General features: G+C 38.5%; 1 protein-coding gene across 5 annotated transcripts in view; it reads right to left on the reverse strand.

Moving 5' to 3' along the window:
- Positions 1-7,204: 7,204 nt before the first annotated feature.
- OSBPL3 (oxysterol binding protein like 3) overlaps positions 7,205-20,648 on the reverse strand; it is a 580,670-nt gene continuing 567,226 nt past the window's right edge. For all 5 annotated transcript variants that reach the window (XM_053714156.1, XM_053714152.1, XM_053714153.1 and 2 more), the window contains 2 exons: positions 11,388-11,510; positions 7,205-9,613 (listed from right to left, as the gene is read on the reverse strand). In XM_053714156.1, the coding sequence (XP_053570131.1) occupies positions 9,517-9,613; positions 11,388-11,510 (220 nt within the window). In that variant the 3' untranslated portion in view covers positions 7,205-9,516. The remainder of the gene's footprint in view (positions 9,614-11,387; positions 11,511-20,648) is intronic.

Consider the following 20,648-nt stretch of genomic DNA (forward strand, 5'->3'; position numbering starts at 1 on the left):
CTCAGAAGAAGCAAAAGTATCAAATTTGTAAAATTTAGTAAAAGTGTGCAGTGAAGACCAAGTCGCTGCCTTACATATCTGATCAACAGAAGCCTCGTTCTTGAAGGCCCATGTGGAAGCCACGGCCCTAGTGGAATGAGCTGTGATTCTTTCAGGAGGCTGCCGTCCGGCAGTCTCGTAAGCCAATCTGATGATGCTTTTAAGCCAAAAAGAGAGAGAGGTAGAAGTTGCTTTTTGACCTCTCCTTTTACCAGAATAAACAACAAACAAGGAAGATGTTTGTCTAAAATCCTTCGTAGCATCTAAATAGAATTTTAGAGCACGAACTACGTCCAAATTGTGCAACAAACGTTCCTTCTTTGAAACTGGATTCGGACACAAAGAAGGCACGACTATCTCCTGGTTAATGTTTTTGTTAGAAACAACTTTCGGAAGAAAACCAGGTTTAGTACGCAAAACCACCTTATCTGCATGGAACACCAGATAAGGAGGAGAACACTGCAGAGCAGATAACTCTGAAACTCTTCTAGCAGAAGAAATTGCAACCAAAAACAAAACTTTCCAAGATAATAACTTAATATCAACGGAATGTAAGGGTTCAAACGGAACCCCCTGAAGAACTGAAAGAACTAAATTGAGACTCCAAGGAGGAGTCAAAGGTTTGTAAACAGGCTTGATTCTAACCAGAGCCTGAACAAAAGCTTGAAAATCTGGCACAGCTGCCAGCTTTTTGTGAAGTAACACAGACAAAGCAGAAATCTGTCCCTTCAAAGAACTTGCAGATAATCCTTTCTCCAAACCTTCTTGAAGAAAGGATAGAATCTTAGGAATTTTTATCTTGTCCCAAGGGAATCCTTTAGATTCACACCAACAGATATATCTTTTCCATATTTTATGGTAGATTTTTCTAGTTACAGGCTTTCTGGCCTGAACAAGAGTATCAATGACAGAATCTGAGAACCCTCGCTTTGATAAAATCAAGCGTTCAATCTCCAAGCAGTCAGTTGGAGTGAGACCAGATTCGGATGTTCGAACGGACCTTGAACAAGAAGGTCCCGTCTCAAAGGTAGCTTCCATGGTGGAGCCGATGACATATTCACCAGGTCTGCATACCAAGTCTTGCGTGGCCACGCAGGAGCTATCAAGATCACCGATGCCCTCTCCTGATAGATCCTGGCTACCAGCCTGGGGATGAGAGGAAACGGTGGGAATACATACGCTAGTTTGAAGGTCCAAGGTGCTACTAGTGCATCTACTAGAGTCGCCTTGGGATCCCTGGATCTGGACCCGTAGCAAGGAACCTTGAAGTTCTGACGAAAGGCCATCAGATCCATGTCTGGAATGCCCCACAACTGAGTAATTAAACACCAAAAAACTCTAAGCTATCTCCGTGGAGATGTTGCCTGTACAACGGCAAAGAGAATGACTGGGGAAGGCGGAGCCTAGGAGGGATCATGTGACCAGCTTTGCTGGGCTCTTTGCCATTTCCTGTTGGGGAAGAGAATATCCCACAAGTAAGGATGACGCCGTGGACCGGACACACCTATGTTGGAGAAATGTCAATTTCGTGACGACATACAATGAAGGAGCATGGGAAATAAAGAATATAATTAAAAAGCACTGGCATATTTTGAAAAAAGACTCCTATCTTGACTCTATCACAAGGAGGGAGCCAAGACTAATCTTTAGAAAAAAACAAAATCTGAAGAATATCCTGGCCCCAAGCCAGCTGAAGTCCAAGAGCCATCTAAAAACCAATTGGCTTAACAAAGAGACGACTGGTTATTTCAAATGCAATAGAAAAAATTGCGTAGCCTGTACACACCATTTTTCATCAAACAAACCAACTAAGAAGTTTATATCCACGGTGACAAACAAAAAATACAAAATTGAAAGCCTTTGTAATTGCCGGACGGATTTTGTTGTATATCTATTACAATGTGGGTGTGGCCTGCAATATGTAGGTAGAACCACAAGACCCTTTAAGAAAAGGCTACTCGAACATATCAATAATATTGAAAATGGTGAGAAGAACCATAGTTTGTCGGCCCACTACAGAGAAAAACATAATCAAAAACCATCTTGCCTCAAAGGAACAATAATCGAATGTGTACAACAGGACAAAAGAGGGGGTGACAGAGAACTTAAACTCAGAAAAAGGGAAACTTACTGGATTTATACTCTAAGCTCCCTGAATCCCAAAGGTCTTAATAAGGATATCGATCTGGCGGCCTTTCTTACTTAGCACTTTAACCTAAATCATGTAAATTTTATTACAACCTCCCATTCCATCTGGACCCCTAATTAGTTTAACATTGTATTTCGACCTCCAATTCCAATATGGACTTTCATTGTTTTTTGTGACCCTGCATTCCTGGTTCCCTGATACACTAACCCCTCTTTTAGAGTATATAATTATTTTTAAACGGAAAGATTATCTCAATGCACTTATTCTTAAACATAAATTTTATCCAATATTAGTTTGTATGCATTTTCACTGATTTCTCTCTACATTTCTTGTTCTAATTAATTTTTCTAATTCATCTTCCCAGTTTAATTTTTACGTTACATTTATTCATTCAGTAGATCTAATTAGTTTCCCACTTATAATTAATAAGAAGACAGGTCCTTTAAAACAGTCCCCTTTTTTTCTTTTCCTTCTTCTAACCTGATTCATACATATATGTTTCTATATCTTTTTTATACCATATTTATATTGTATGAAGTAGTATATCAAATTTTTAATATATTTTTAATAAGATTTAACTGTGATCATCATGTTTTTTATTCAAATATTACTAATTATTTTATTGGAATGTTATGCAATTGCGAAGTATTGAGATGTATTGTATCATATTTATTATAAGAATTTTAATCTATGTATTTATTAACTCTACGTACTAATGTATGCTTCCGATATCACTTTTAGAAGCTCAGGTGCTATTGGCTACCTATTAAGAGTGTCCTAATCTGCCCGTGGTATAAATGTAATCTGTACCGATATGGAAGGCATTTTAAAACATTGTATCTCTTAATTTATAATAAGCACCAGAGCGGTGTTCCATCGGACACTCTGAACAACCAACACTTTGTCTTAATGCCAGTAACAATTATGGCAGCCTTTCCTTCAATTCGTATTTTGTTACTGAAGGTCATGTGATCCGACGATCCAATTGGAGTCCATAGGGGCGTGTCGCAGCTCCGCTTTAAAGACGAAGGATTTACCTACAGTCGGTAATTACTTTTTCCTCTGAAGAAGAAGGTCGTGTATGTGTGTAGACCTTTGAAACGCGTTAGGACTTTTACTTGTTATATTCATCTTGCACTGAACTGGTTCTAAAATACTGTTCATGCCAATTACCTGTTTTTATTCTATCATGCTAATAAAATACCTCACATCCATTTGAGGTTATCTAGTGTGAGTGTTATTTTATATAGAACTGTGCATATATATCCTATTTAACGGGGTTGCACTATTACCATCTTTTCTGTTTTTTTCCCATTTCATCTATGCGAGTAAAATTGCTGGAAGACAGAAAACAAGCCACAGGAGACTTGCCACTACAAGGGAGGACTTTCTACTTACCTCACGCGACACTTACCTCATACAGATTGAGGTAAAGGAGAGTAAGTAGAACCCCTTGAGGGGACAGTGTGATCCGCCACTTTGGGATTTTCACCTTTTTCTCCTTTTTTATGTCACAATAGTTTCACGTATGGACTCTAACTGCATGCACAATCTTGTGGTTTTACTTTGATAATTTACCTGCACTATCTGTATGTACTGCGATACTTATTTGTCATCTGTGATATTATTTGCCATACTAGTATCTCTTTATACTTTACAGAGAATTGTGGTTGTATTAGCAACACTTTATACTAGCAACATAATTATAAATACAATTCTGCGATAGCTTTATTTGTATTTGGGGTTTTTACCCTAATATCAAGTAGCAGTGCATTTCTATAACTTTTTGTACTTTACGTGTCTTACTATAGATACTGTAATTAGATTCTTTCACTAAGCGCCTCTACATTTTACCTTCTCTTGGATCGATATATATATATATATATATATACATACACAATTATATATACATACACATACGCACATATATACAATCACATACACAGTTACACACACATATGTGTATATATATATATATATATATATATATATATATATATATTATTTTCTTCTTTTTTTAAACATTTCATCTTGACTGATAATGAGCCCTGCTCCTGTGCAGGAATCCAATACAGGCATATAGCAGTAGGGGTGGGGGTCTGCTCTTTTCAGAAATGCTGTGCCTTGCTGATATCAAATACATTGTAGATGCAGTTAACCCAGCAGCTAGCTAGCAGAGGGGACTGCAGTTTTAGACTTTTTGGCAGCCATGGGGTTAACTGCATCTGCTATGTATTTGAGCCGTTTCTCAGAGAGCAGGAGATTGTGTAGGAGGTTCCATAATGATTACATACCCTAAGTTTTAGACTGCAGACGTCCCTAGGGGGAAATATAAGTAAATGGCTTTCCCTCCTCTTCACTTTTCTGCATGGGCTCTGCTTTTAGACTTCTATAGATTGATCGAATGCTACTGAGATCACAAACAGAAAGTTACAGCCGAGAGCTGGAGTTCCTGAGCTCCAGGCATCTGCCCGCATATGAAACCAAAGCGGGATCGGTGCTCCGGTTCCATATGAGGGCAGATGCCTAATGGTTACAGAATATAAAAATAAAGGGACAAGGAGGGATAGGGCAGCTACACTACAGTAAAAGGGGTGTGGAGGGATCCCTAATTTGCGATCATGGGAAGGGGGAAGTGGTGGGACCACTACATAACAGAAAAAAAAATACAAAAAAGGGGTATTAAAAGTACTGGCCGAAAGCTGCCATTACCTAAGATGGCAGCACTAGTTAGAGAGGGAGGGCTAGAGAGCTGTTTGGGGGGGAATCAGGCAGCTTGGAGGGTAAGGCGGGTATCCTACACTGAAGAAAAAATAAATTTAATTAAGAAAAACAACAAAAACTGTCTGCCAGTACTTAATATTGGGGAGGACCAGTGGGGGGTGATGGAGGGAAGAGAGTGGTTTGGGAGGGATCAGGGGGTGGAAAGTGTCAGATGGGAGTGTAATCTCTACACTAAAGCTAAAATTGACCTTTTAAGATACCTAATTAACCCCTTCACTGCCAGGAATAATAGATATGTGGTGGGTAGCTACAATTAGCGGCCTTTTAATTTCCAAAAAGCAATTGCAAAGCCATATATGTCTGCTATTCCTGAACAAAGGGGATCCCAGAGAAGCTTTTACAACCATTTGTGCCATGATTACACTAGCAGTATAAATAATTTCGGTGAGAATTCCAAAGTTTGTGAAAATTTTTTAAAAAAATTAAATTATTTGATCGCATTTGGTGGTGAAAGGCCTAGATCAATACCTTGGGCTGTCTACTTACAAATGCATATATATATATAGTTTTGACAGGTAAATAAAAAAACAAGGCTCTATTTCTGTTTAAATTAAGTGATAACGAAATTGCTAAAAATTCTCCAGTATTTAGGGGTTAAAAGAATAGTAGTATGTCTAGCCAGAGTAGAAATAGCCCCATCCACTTCAGGGATAGTTTCCCAAAGCTCTATATTAGAAGCAAGCAAGGAAATTTTAAAGCAGAATTAAACGGGATACCTGGCTTTGACCATTATTTAGAAATTAATTTAGAGATAGCATTTGGAACTGGAAAAACCTCTGGAGACTTAGCAGTAGGTTTAAAAGTCAAATCCAATTACTTCACAGACTTATTTTGAGAAAACTTCCTATCCTGAACCCCTAAGATACATAAGACTTTTCTTAAAGAGAATGAAGAAGTTCAAGCTTAAACAGAAAAGAGGATGCCTCTGTTTCGTGATCAGAAACTGACTCTTGATCATCTTAAAATAACTCATCCTCAGAGGATAATTCAGAAGCACCATGATTAGAAACCTAGAGCTTACTAGACTTAGATCTATTTAAATCAGATAAGCTAGAGGAGTGATTACCAGAAACTGACCTTTTACACTTACTTGGAGGAGGCATAGCTGCCAACATTTCAGATACAGTAGAGCATTAAAAATCTTTAAATCTTGGAACAAAATCTGAAGAACTCCCTTATATGGAACACACTGAGGGAGGACACATACCCTTTGAAGCAAGAGTGGCATTTGTCTTATTAGAATACCTTAAATGATTCATACAAAATTTGCAAAGCTAAGCAGGGGATATAATAACAAGCTTGCAAAAAAACAAACAAATTTTTATTAGTAGGAAAGTGTTCAGTAGATCTAGCTTCTGAGGAATAAACTTTCACTGTAGTGGGGACACTACAGTAAGAAACAAAAACAAAAAATGAATGTGAATTAAAGCATAATAATCATAAATAAGGAATAAAGGCAGGAGAAAACAGAATTTTATACCCCAAAAGAAGCTCTTGGCAGAATTGAAAATCTTAACCCATCCACAAAAGAGAGGCTGAAACTAGCAAAGGAGAATTAAGCGTTCATCCAGCAGCACTAAAGAAATAATGAGCGCTAACCCAACACAGCGTAGAGGGGAAACAACTAAAGCCAAGCACCAGGATTGAAAAAGTTAACTGACAGGCGCGCAAACAAAAGACACTAGCTAAATAGACTATGTATGCAAAAATCGAAGCCAGTTACGGCAGGTTGGGTTTGCTTGTGTATGCGCATGTTTCCTTATTGCGCTGCTGAAGTGCACGTGTTAGCTTCTTAAGATGCTTCATAGTCCCACTGGGTGTAATTGTGCCACTACCCCATAATCCAAAAGCATCCCCCTGTCAAACAGTAGCTCTCTGAGGGGAAGAGTATCTGGAACACCTTAATTCTTCACCTTTCTCCAGTGAAGGCAAAGCTTAAGACTAGGTTTCCAGTAAGGTGGGGGGGGGGAGTTTTGCGAATCTTTGCCTCCTCCTAGGGTCCAGAAGTATAATTCCTAGGAGTAATGACTCTGGATGAATGTGTTACATAATTTTGTGTTTACTCTTGAATCAGAGGAAAAAGTCTGGATTATTTCAGTTACATATTTTTTTTTGTGAATCACTGTAGTTAGGTTCAATGATACAATGAAAACAGTGGTTGTAACTAATTACAAAAATAAAAAAATAGTACATTTTTGTGTACATACTATAAAAAAACAATACACAAAGTGATAACAATGTGAAATATAGTTTTATTTACATAATTATAGGGAATAGTCATGCAAACGTTAAATTCTGTACCCAAATGTATTATTATTGTTCTAAACTTAAGACATGTAATAGCAGCTCATCTGGTTACATTTGAAGTAAGGCTATTATTCTTTATTTCTGGAAGACATTAATTTTGTGTACTGAATAACATATGTAGAAATGGATTAAGAACAAAACTGAAATATTATGGTGCATTCAGTATTTGACTATAAATATAACAAACAGTGTGTTTAAAGTGTGTAAAAATAGTTAGCATCATTAATTATGATGATTACATGGAAAAGACATAGAACTAGCAATCAAGATGTTACCTATGATAGTGGCCAGACAGTTTAATTTTCAAAAAATTGTATTCTTCTAATAAGATCAACATCTACATCAAGTGTGAAACACAAGACATATAGACACACAGAAACAAACTGATAACACAATGGACAATCAGAAAACTCACAAGGGAAATGATATAGATATTATTTATTAATGCCATAGGTATTGTTTAGAAACATAGCCTGTTCTTAAAATTAAATATTTTATTTAAGTATGGATTCAAATATTGCAACATTTAACTTTGTTATAATAAGAAAGTGGTATGGGGATTGAAGATCACAAAATACAAAAATGATGTGTAAAATATGTCAATAAATATACAGCTGTAAGAAGTGCTATGCCTTCCGGTGTTAGATTACTATGCTTTAATCCAGGAGTCCTACATTTATGTTCCCAGGACCCACTAACAGTCCAGAATTTTGGAATTCTGGATGACAACAGATTAGAGAACAACAGTTACTGATTGTGTTTGTTAGTGGTTATGAGGACTGACATTGAATAACTCAGCTGTAGTGCTTCCTTCTTCTAATGCACCCTTTGAAGCAAACAGTTCTGGCAAGATCATTATATATCAAGCTGTAGGTACAAAAATAACACAGCATATGTACCATATGGCCACATTATCACAATCATTTTCCATTAGCATCTGACAGATCCTATTGTTGCAAACTTACAATCAGAACATATGTTTCATTTTGGTAGTTAAATGTTAAAGGCCAAAAATACATACTCTGTAATTGAAAATAAAATTATTTTAAAATATTTTACAACATCATTTTTCCTCCAAAAGAATATTTAGCCCTATATATGTTTTGTGGCAGAACAAGTAAAATGGCCTTTAATAAAAACCTGTGAGTAAATTCCACAAATAATCTCTGAATATTACAATAATTTAACATAATATTTTGAAAATACAAAGAAATATTACAGGGTTGAAAAAGATCCAGTAAAGGCAATATGTGGTAGGTTTATATATATATATATTAAAAATATAAAAAATAATTCTTTTTACTGACTCAAGCATCATCAGATACATTATACTTGTATCCTTATTTAAATACATGCAATATACACATACAGGTATGTATATATATGTTCCCTTTTTACTTGAGACTATATTAAATTTTATACATTTTTTTTATATTTAGAATCAGTATGTGCACCCCATCATGAGCACTGTTACAAAGCTTGAAACTGGATGAAGAGAAACCAACAAGGGTGTTATGTTCTTTTTTTTTTCTTTTGTATAAATCGGTCATTATGTTTTAGGACAAAGAGGACATCATTGATAATATAAACCTGGAGAGAGAAGTTTCCCTTACTGAATTTTAATAAGAAAATGTTATTTGTACCACTCTTCCTGGAAACATACAGTCATAGAAAACAATAAATTGGCTCTTCTTTGGTATGTACTTAAAACCCCTTATGAGCAGGGTAACATTTTCCAATTAGAAACCAAATATAAATTATTATGGATTCTAATTTTTCATTATCAAGATTTTTAAAACAAAATTAAGTATAAAAGGTGAACCCTTCCAAAAAGTAGTTGATATCTATTCTTTGTCACAATATGTTTACTTGATGTCCAGCATTTTACATGCTTTATAATCTTGTTCAGATTACTTAAAATCAAGAGGACTAGCAAGAACAATCCAAAATGATACTGCATCTATACAAAAGAAAATATTAGTACTTATGTGTTATCAGTAATGTGTGAACAAAATTCTATTTTGTTACCAGATCAAGTGCACATACCATGTTAATTTTACCTTCTTAATATTCTGAGAAAGAATATTTAACATACTATTCACAATAATAGTCAAGGTTAGATTAAGGACTAGGTGTGGATATTGTTCCCAATTTTTATTACAATAAACACGCTGATATATATTATTTGTCCGTGATATCAGTAGCGTTCAGTGCAATACTTGAAAAAAGTCATTGTTTCACCATATCACTGGGCTGTCCAATTTAATAAATCCTGGATCTCTTCTGAGCTGCCAGTAGGAGCCATTTGTTACCCAAGAGTCATCATTAGACTTCCTATTAAGAAGAGACAAATAAAGTAGATATTAGTATTAACAATCAGATAGTCTTTACCACCACAAATAACAAAAGTCATGCTGCTAACATTTTGTTATATAGAAAAAAGAAAAAATTTGGTGTTATTATGCAGGTTATCCTTAAACATTCTTATACAGGTAGAGAGGTTGTACACACCACAGGAGCCTATGACAGGCTGGGGGGGGGGGGGGGGCTGCCTGCTGCTAAGAGTTTTTACTTTGGTTTTCTTTTTACTTAACATCTGAAGTTTCATTTAGGCATACAGCTGAGTAAAGTAGGCTTCAAACTCCGTGTGCTAGATTCAAAGATGAACACAAGGCTGCTGATGGTCTTCGGTTCAAAGGTGCAATCATGTTTGAAATTCATTGAGCGTTCGTTCACCTATCTTTTACAAGTGTATGATTAGTAAGCATTGCTAGCCAGTTTGCAGTAGAAGCATTATCCAGTCTCCTTGCTCGTATGTTTCAAGTTGAGCCCTATGTGTGATGTCATCAACAGCAGCGCCCCGGGATTTTGTGAAGCAGCGATCTCGACGTGTGGATCACGTATAGTGAATGAAATCACTAGTAGCACAGAAAAGCAATCAACTCAGCGCTACAGAACTTTGTGGTGCTATACAAATAAATAATAATAACAACATGCTTGCAAAATGGATTCTGTAAATGTTTGTCATTTTAAAATATTTACTTCAAGTTTATTAGACTACATAGTCTTGATGGATAGAACTAAAGGCATCTTAGAAACTGAGAGTCTGACCGTTGATGTTCTAAAGGTTTGATCGAAGTCTTACACCTAAACCTTGGCCAATCATGCAGAAATCATAAAAAGACTCTATTGCTCTTGTGAAGTATTTTGTCTGGTGGTCGAGTCTTGATATTTCAAAGCTGACCGCAGTAGTCTAATTGTTATTTTCTTTTGTTTTTCATGGCACATATTAGAATAGACTGTATAGAGGTTGTAATTTTGCCATTTTAATCGATTTGTTCTGTACGGTTTTGGAGGTTTTTATGTGATACCTGTATTTATGATAGATAAACTCTTTATATGCAGCTAGAAATTAATTTTAATATAGTTTGCTCAGCCTGAAAAAATATAAGTCATTGGAGGAATGTGCAGTACTGATAGCATAGGCAGGTCACTGTATGTTTAAGTAAAATAGCAGCATGTGCACACTGATTATTGCTGGCAAGATCTTGTTTACTGGGATACATGCATTATGGCTTGTTTTTACATACAATAGAACAATATTTTCCACTGGAGCAGAGAACTCTGGGTAAGGATATGCAAAGTTGCTCTTTGTAAGGAATACGGATGGGCTATCCACTGTTCTATGTTGTTTCACTATACTTGCACTGGAGGATTTTTTTTCTTATCTTTTGTATGTACCATAACTTATATTGAAAATGGCTCTTTTTAAAGGAGCTGCCACTTCAACGTCCTTTGCAACATTTATTAAAGTAAAAACTTTCATCTGCAATACTTAATGTGAGCAGCCAATGAACAGCGTCCACTGGCCGGTTACCATGAAACAAGGGCAGAAAAGTTCCTTAGATTGGAACATTGGCCATGTAACATTTAACAGCAGAAAAGGCTCAGGAACAAAATAAAGTGCAATTCTCCTAATATAATTTAAGTTGCCTTTTTTGTTCACAAAGAAAGATTCATGTAGTGATGCAAATTGGAAAATACAACTTACAACTATTAGAGATGAGTATAAATGTTCTGGATTAGAGAAAGAGAAAATAAGTTTCACCTGAAAAATCGAGGCTGATGTTCCAAATTGTTTTCCTCTAAAACTCTCCTCCGTTCTCTTTGCAACTGCTCTATCCTCTGTTTTTGCATCTCAGCTCCTTCAACATTTCCTTCTTCTAGAAATCTGTTACAAAGAACATAATACAAAACAATATATAAACACAATCCAATAAACAAATTAAACCAAAAACAAAGTGATAGTGCACAAAAGGATATATTAAAGTCCCAGATGCAGCAGATGCTGCTGTTGATTCAAGAGAATACCTCAAGGAAAAGGGAGAAAAAATATATGGTGAAGTCCTGCAAATAATTAGCACATGAAATGAATGGAAAAAGGGTACTCACATACCCTATAGATTCAAAATTAAGCTCTAGATTTAAAGGCACAGGGAGACTCCAATTGGAGACGTAGACATAGATTAAAACTCTGAATGGGTTAAAACTCCGACTGGATTAAGACTCCGAATGGAAACTCAGAAGTGGGTAAAAGTAAACAATTTTATTGTATAATAAAAAGTGAAGTCACCAGGCCACATATGAGAGAGTGTTCCAATGCAAAAACCACAGCAATCACAGACCGTGTTCTAACAATATCTGTTAGATGCTTAGATGCAGTTTCTCGGTTCAGTAGGACAAACTCCGCCTGTAATGTGACGTCACCACGTTCCGACGTACATTTTGCCAATGACAGCTTGGCTTTTTCTAAGGAATAGATTTTGACAGATCACTAAAAATACAAAATTTATGCTTACCTGATAAATTTCTTTCTCTTGCGATGTATCGAGCCCACGGATTCATCCAATACTTGTGGGATATTCTCCTTCCCAACAGGAAGTGGCAAAGAGAGCACCCACAGCAGAGCTGTCTATATAGCTCCTCCCCTAACTCCACCCCCCAGTCATTCGACCGAAGGTTAGGAAGAAAAAGGAGAAACTATAGGGTGCAGAGGTGACTGAAGTTTTTTAATAAAATATACTACCCGTCTTAAAGAGACAGGGCAGGCCGTGGACTCGATACATCGCAAGAGAAAGAAATTTATCAGGTAAGCATGAATTTTGTTTTCTCTTGCAAAATGTATTGAGTCCACGGATTCATCCAATACTTGTGGGATACCAATAGCAAAGCTTTAGGACACGGATGAAGGGAGGGACAAGACAGGTACCTAAACGGAAGGCACCACTGCTTGTAGAACCTTTCTACCAAAAATAGCCTCTGAAGAAGCAAAAGTATCAAATTTGTAAAATTTGGAAAAAGTATGAAGCGAAGACCAAGTCGCCGCCTTACAAATCTGTTCAACAGAAGCCTCATTTTAAAAAGCCCATGTGGAAGCCACTGCTCTAGTAGAGTGAGCAGTAATCCTTGTTGCAGGAGGCTGCTGGCCAGCAGTCTCATAAGCCAAATGGATGATGCTTTTCAGCCAAAAAGAAAGAGAGGTTGCCGTAGCCTTTTGACCTCACCGCTTTCCAGAATAGACAACAAACAATGAAGATTTTTGACAGAAATCTTTAGTTGCTTGTACGTAGAACTTTAAAGCACGAACCACATCTAGGTTGTGCAACAGACATTCCTTCTTGGAAGAAGGATTAGGACACAGATAAGGAACAACAATTTCCTGAAACAACCTTAGGAAGGAATCCAGGTTTGGTACGCAAAACCACCTTATCCGCATGGAAAACAAGATAAGGTGAGTCACACTGTAAAGCAGATAATTCAGAAACTCTTCGAGCCGAAGAGATAGCTACTAAAAACAGAACTTTCCAAGATAGAAGCTTAATATCTATGGAATGCATAGGTTCAAACGGAACACCTTGAAGAACTTCAAGAACTAAATTCAAACTCCATGGCAGAGCAATAGGTTTAAACACAGGCTTGATTCTGATTAAAGCCTGACAAAAGGCCTGAACGTCTGGAACATCTGCCAGACGCTTATGAAGCAAATGGACAAAGCAGAAATCTGTCCCTTTAAGGAACTAGCTGAAAGATCTTTCTCCAATCCTTCTTGGAGAAAGGGCAGAACCTTAGGAATCCGAACTTTACTCCATGAGTAACCTCTGGATTCGCACCAATAAAGATATTTACTCCATATCTGATGGTAAATCTTCCTAGTGACAGGCTTGCAAGCCTGAATCAGAGTATCAATGACCGACTCAGAGAATCCTCGCCTTGATAAAATCAAGCGTGCAACCTCCAGACAGTCAGTTGCAGAGAAGTTAGATTTGGATGTAGGAGCGGACCTCAGATGAAAAGATCCTTCCTCAATGGTAGTTACCACGGAGGTAGAGACGACATGTCCGCTAGATCCGCATACCAGGTCCTGCGTGGCCACGCAGGAGCTATTAGAATCACTGAAGCCCTCTCCTGTTTGATTCTTGCAATCACAGGTGGCAGGAGAGGAAAAGGTGGCAACACATAGCCAGGTTGAACGACCAAGGTACTGCTAGAGCATCTATTAATGCCTCCTTGGGGACCCTTGATCTGGACCCGTAAAGAGAAAGTTTGGCATTCTGTCAAGATGTCATCAGATCCAATTCCGGTGTGCCCCATTGAAGAATCAAAGCAGCAAACACCTCCAGGTGGAGGTGACAACTTAGGAAATCTGCTTCCCAGTGCTCTACTCCTGGGACGTAGATCGCAGAGAGATGGCAAGAGTGAGACTCCGCCCATTGGATTATTTTTGATACCTCTATCATCGCTAGAGAACTCCTTGTTCCCCCCTGATGATTAATATATGCCATAGTCATGATGTTGTCCGACTGGAATCTTATGAATCTGGCCGCAGCCAACTGAGGCCATGCCTGAAGCGTGTTGAATATCGCTCTCAGTTCCAGAATATTGATCGGTAGTTGAGACTCCGCCTGAGTCCACACATCCTGAGCCTTCAGGGAATTCCAGACTGTACCCCAGCCCAGCAGGCTGGCGTCCGTCATTACCACAACCCAAGATGGCCTGCGAAAGCACATCCCCTGGGACAGATATTCTTGAGACAACCACCACTGAAGAGAATCTCTGGTCTCCTGGTCCAGATTTATTGGAGGAGACAAATTTGCATAATCCCCATTCCACTGCCTGAGCATGCACAGTTGTAGTGGTCTGAAATGAAAGCGAGCAAACGGCACGATGTCCATTGCCGCTACCATTAGGCCGATAGCTTCCATACACTGCGCCACTGTTGGCTGGTGAAGGGACTGCAGAACTCGGCAAGTATTTCGAATCTTTGATTTTCTGACCTCTGTCAGAAACACTTTCATGTTTACTGAATCTAGTAGAGTACCCAGGAATGGAACTCTTGTTAGAGGGACTAGTGAACTCTTTTACCCGTTCACTTTCCAACCGTGAGTTCTTAGAAAAGACAACATGATGTCCGTGTGAGATTTGGACAGTAGATAGGTTGACGCCTGGACCAAGATATCGTCCAGATAGGGCACCACTGCTATACCTCGTGGTCTGAGAACACCAGAAGTGACCCTAGAACCTTTGTGAAGATCCTGGGAGCCGTGGCCAACCTGAAGGGAAGAGCCACAAACTGATAATGCTTGTCCTGGAAGGCGAACCTCAGGAACAGTGGTCATGTATTGACCCTCCTGGATCATTGATAATAACGTACGAATGGTCTCCATCTTGAACGATGGGACTCTGAGAAACCTGTTTAGAAACTTGAGATCTAAAACTAGTCTGAAGGTTCCCTCCTTTCTTGGGAACCACGAAGAGATTTGAATAAAACCCCTGCCAATGTTCCAATTTTGGAACTGGTCAAATTACACCCATGGTGTAGAGGTCTTCTACACAGCGTAAAAATGCCTCTCTTTTTGTCTGGTCTACAGACAAGCGAGAAAGATGAAATCTTCCCCTGGGAAGACAATCCTAGAATTCCAGCTGGTATCCCTGGGTCACAATTTCTAATGCCCAGGGATCCTGTACGTCCCTTGCCCAAGCCTGAGCAAAGGAAGAAAGTCTGCCCTCTACTAGATCTGGTCCCAGATCGGGGGCTGCCCCTTCATGCTGTCTAGGTAGCAGCAGCGGGCTTCTTGTTTTGTTTACCTTTATTCCAGGCCTGGTTAGGTCTCCAGACCGACTTGGATGGAGTAAAGTTCCCTTCCTGCTTAGCAGAGGAACCGCGCGTTGAGGAAACACCTCTAAAGTTTTGAAAGGAGCGAATATTATTTTGTCTACCCCTCGTCTTAAGAGATTTGTCCTCAGGCAGGGCATGTCCCTTTCCTCCAGTAATGTCCGGAATGAATTCCTTCAGTTCAGGCCCAAATAGGGTCTTACCCTTAAAGGGAATAGATAAAAATTTAGATTTAGACGATACGTCAGCAGACCAAGACTTTAGCCATAACGCTCTGCGTGCTAAAATGGCAAAACCTGCATTTTTTGCTGCTAATTTTGCAATCTGAAAAGCAGCGTCGGTAATAAATGAGTTAGCCAACTTAAGGGCCTTAATTCTGTCCAGAATTTCCTCTAAGGGGGTCTCAACTTCCAGAGACTCCTCCAGGGCGACAAACCAAAAAGCCACTGCCGTAGTAACTGGAACAATGCCGGCCGTCGGCTGTAGGAGAAAACCTTGTTGGACAAACAATTTATTTAGAAGACCCTCTAATTTTTTATCCATGGGGTCTTTGAAAGCACAACTGTCCTCAATGGGAATTGTTGTATGCCTTGCTAGCGTGGAAATAGCTCCCTCTACCTTAAGGACAAGTTGCCAGGAGTCCCGCATGGTATCAGATATTGGAAACATTTTCTTAAAATTAGGAGGGGGGGAAACGGTATACCTGGTCTATCCCATTCCCTCTTAACAATTTCCGCAATCCTCTTAGGAACTGGAAATACGTCCGTGTAAGAAGGCAATTCTAAATATTTATCCATATTGCAAAATTTTTCTGGGGGAATTGTGATAGGATCGCAATCGTCTAGAGTTGCCAAAACCTCCCTGAGCAACAGGCGGAGGTGTTCTAATTTAAATTTAAAGGACGGAGTGTCCGAGTCAATATGAGGAATTGGGTTCCCTGATTCTGAACATTCTCCCTCAGACATAAAATTCCTAACCCCCACATCAGAGCATAGTGAAGGGGCATCGGAAATAGGCACTAAGGCATCAGAAGGGTCAGCATTTGTCTCTAAACCTGGCCTACTGTGTTTACCTTGCAAACCTGGCAGTTTAGACATCACCTCTGTAAGGGTGTTAGACATTACTGCCGCCATATCCTGTAGAGTAAAAGAAGTAGACGCACTAAAAGTACTTGGCGTCTCTTGTGCAGGAGTAATGGGTTGAGACACTTGAGAATCATTAGGTGGCATGTCATGGTTCTCTTCAGACTGAGAATCATCTTTAGACACACTATCAATACCTAAGATATGATCTTTACAGTGTAGGGCCCTGTCGGTACAAGTAGGACACAATGTAAGGGGGGGTTCCACAATGACCTCTAAACACATGGAGCACTGACTTTCTTCAATGTCAGACATGTTGAACAGACTAATAAGCACAGTACAAGTCTTGGAAAACCTTTATTGTTTGAGAAAAAACGATTTTTGAAAAACCGTTACTGTACCTTTAAGAAAATAAAATGTACAAAAAAATGCAAAAGTGCCTAAACGTTAAAGGGACACTGAACCCAAATTTTTACTTTCATGATTCAGATAGAGCATGGCATTTTAAGCAACTTTCTAATTTACTCCTATTATCAATTTTTCTTCGTTCTCTTGCTATCTTTATTTTAAAAGCAGGAATGTAAATCTTAGCAGCCAGCCCATTTTAGGTTCAGCACCATGGATAGCGCTTGCTTATTGGAGGCTTACATTTACCCACCAATAAGCAAGCATAACCCAGGTTCTCAACCAAAAATGGGCGGGCTCTTATGCATCACATTCATGCTTTTTAAATAAAAATAGCAAGAGAACGAAGAAAAAATTATAATAGTAGTAAATTAGAAAGTTGCTTAAAATTGCATGCACTATCTGAATCATGAAAGAAAAAATTTGGGTTTAGTGTCCCTTTAATGAAAATGGCCAATTTTGCTATGGAAGGTACCTATGGGCTATATGGTATTTCACCCCAAGTATGGACCAGATTTTACTCCTTATGGCGATTTTATCACATCCGGTAATTAAAAGTGCTAAAAACAAATAACACCTCGCCACAGCTCTGCCGTAGCGCCTACCTGCCCTTCTAATAAACCACCAGTAACACTCAAATTAGGCAGATCGCAAGCCCCTGGAGAAGCTACTGCTTGTGACCATCTCCTCCGGCTCCTCACTGCGCACTGAAGGCGCGAAAATAGGCCCCGCCCATCTGCGACGATGGGGAACAGCCATGTCAGACCGTATGGGAAGCGGTGATTGTAAAACACTAGCCATGTGGAACCTCCTATACAAACAAGCATAGAAACATCCTGCCCGGTAATCACAGAGTCTCACCCAACACAAATAAGCACCGTACCACTAAACGTTAGCACATGGAACTCTTTCAGTACATGAGCCATGAGTGCATTAGGCATAAATAAAGTATGCAGGACTAGTCCCCTTTCTGTTAGGACTATACTTGCCCCACTAGTATGCATTTTTAGGTCTAAAATTCTGAACCTGGTCTCCTCAGAAGTAATTAGACTGCACATACCTCAAAAACGTTTCTAGGAACGAACCTCTCCCCCCACTGAAGATTTTGTTGTATTCCTCAGACCTCTGTGGGAAGGAAACATGATCTCAGTTACAGCTGCTGAAATTGTCAGAGTCAAGGCAGAATTCTTCTTCCATGCTCTGCCTGAGTAAAAATAGCACACTCCGGTACTATTTAGAAAATAAAAAATTCTTGCTTGAAGACTTTAAACTAATATTTCTATCACCTCTTAAACTTTACCAGCTTCCTATGAGTGCAGGCAAAGAGAATGACTGGGGGGTGGAGTTAGGGGAGGAGCTATATAGACAGCTCTACTGTGGGTGCTCTCTTTGCCACTTCCTGTCGGGAAGGAGAATATCCCACAAGTATTGGATGAATCCGTGGACTCAATACATCTTGCAAGAGAAAAATCTATTGTTTCAACAAAAGGGGATACTTTAAAAAGACCCAAGAAACAGACCCAAAGAACAACCACGGATATACTCGAAAAAGCCAAGCTGTCATTGGCGAAACGTATATCGGAACGTGGTGACATCACATTACAGGCGGAGTTTGTCCTACTGAACCGAGAAACTGCATCTAACAGATATTGTAAGAACACGTTCTGTGATTGTGGTGGTTTTTGCATTGGAACACTCTCTCATATGTTGCCTGGTGGCTTCACTTTTTATTATACAATAAAATAGTTTACTTTTACCCACTTCTGAGTTTCCATTCGGAGTCTTAATCCATTTAGGGTTTTAACCCATTCAGAGTTTTAATCTATGTCTACGTTTCCAATTGGAGTCTCCCTGTGCCTTTAAATCTAGAGCTAGATTTTGAAGCTCTAGACTAGTATGTGAGTAACCTTTTTTTTCATTAATTTCATCTGCTAATTATTTGCAGGACTTCACCATATATATTTTTTCCCTTTTCCTTGAGGTATTCTCTGGAATCAATAGCAGCATTTGCTGCATCTGGGACTTTAATATATCCTTTTGTGCACTATCACATTCTTTCTGGTTTTATTTGTTACAAAGAACATATTTGCACATCAAAGGGACATGAAACACCACATTTTTCTTTCATTTTTCAGACAGAACATTCAGTTTTTTTTAACAACTTTACTTCCATTATCCGATATACTTTATACTCTTTGAATCGTTTGATGAAAAGCATACCTCAGTATGCTCAGGAGCAGCAGTGTACTACTGGGAGTTAGCTGCTGACTGATGGCTGGACATATATACCTCTTGTCATTGGCTCATCTTATGTGTTCAGCTAGCTCCCAGTACTACATTGTTGCTCCTTCAACAACTGATACTAAGAAAATGAAGCACATTTAAAATAGTAAAATGAAAAGTTGTTTCAAATTGAAATTTAAAAGGACACTGTGCTTAAAAATCATCTGTCATCCATAAGAAAAAGCAGTATTTAGACACGTAGGCATTTTTATCTGTCTCAGATATATGAAGTAAAATCTGTTTAAATGAAACAATTTTTTCTTTTGTGTTTCAGATAAAGCATGCAAATGTAAACTTTCAATTGTACTTCTGTTATCAAGTTTGCTTCATTCTCTTGGTATCCTTTGTTGAGGGAGCAGAAATGCACTACTGAGAGCTAGCTGCATACATCTGGTGCACCACTGACAAGAGGCATATACATACAGCCTCTAATCAGCAGCTAGCTCCCACTAGTGTATTGCTGCTCCTTAGCCTAGGTATGCTTTTCAACAAAGGACACCAAGAGAGAAAAGCAAATTAGATAATAGAAGTAAATTTAAAAGTTGTTTGAAAATGACATGCTCTATCTGAATTATGAAAGAAAGAAATGGGGTTTAATGTCTGTTTAAATTCTAACTCATATAGCAGTATCAGTTGTGCACTTCCTACTAAGTCAGCTCAGTTAGTGTGAACAGGAAGTACTTTTGAACCAATGTGCATAAACAGGAAGTATGCATTAACCTATTAGTAGTGCACAACTAATACTACAAACTAAATGTGTTGCAATGCACAAAAAGGATACGCAAAAGATCTGGGTATGAAACAAACCATAGAAAATATTGTTTTTCTTTCTCAATCTGTAGATTGTTGTTCCTCAAAAAGGAGAAAAAATAACCAACATAGTGAAGTGCAATGTGCAATCAATATTCATAAACAATTTACATTTAAGGGTTGGTACTCACATATTTAAAAAGATGTAACCCAATTCTTAGTATATCAGCATTTATGGTTCCCACTAAAGCTTCCTGATCATATAAAGAATTACCTCAGGTAAGTGTTTAATTATTTATTAAAACATAAAAGACCAGATTATGAATGGAGTGCTAATTAACGCTTCCGCTCCAGCGTTAATTGTGCTAGAAGTAAGCTGGTTGTGCTCATATTATGAGTTGAAAGTAAACTGTTTTTGCACACACTTTAAGCCAACAGGAGCAAAAAACATAATTTATGCTTACCTGATAAATTCCTTTCTTCTGTAGTGTGATCAGTCCACGGGTCATCATTACTTGTGGGATATTAACTGCTCCCCTACAGGAAGTGCAAGAGGATTCACCCAGCAGAGTTGCTATATAGCTCCTCCCCTCTACGTCACCTCCAGTCATTCGACCAAGGACCAACGAGAAAGGAGAAGCCAAGGGTGTAGTGGTGACTGGAGTATAATTTAAAA

The sequence above is a fragment of the Bombina bombina genome, chromosome 5, assembly GCF_027579735.1.
Source record: "Bombina bombina isolate aBomBom1 chromosome 5, aBomBom1.pri, whole genome shotgun sequence".
NCBI classification, from domain to species: Eukaryota; Metazoa; Chordata; class Amphibia; order Anura; family Bombinatoridae; genus Bombina; species Bombina bombina.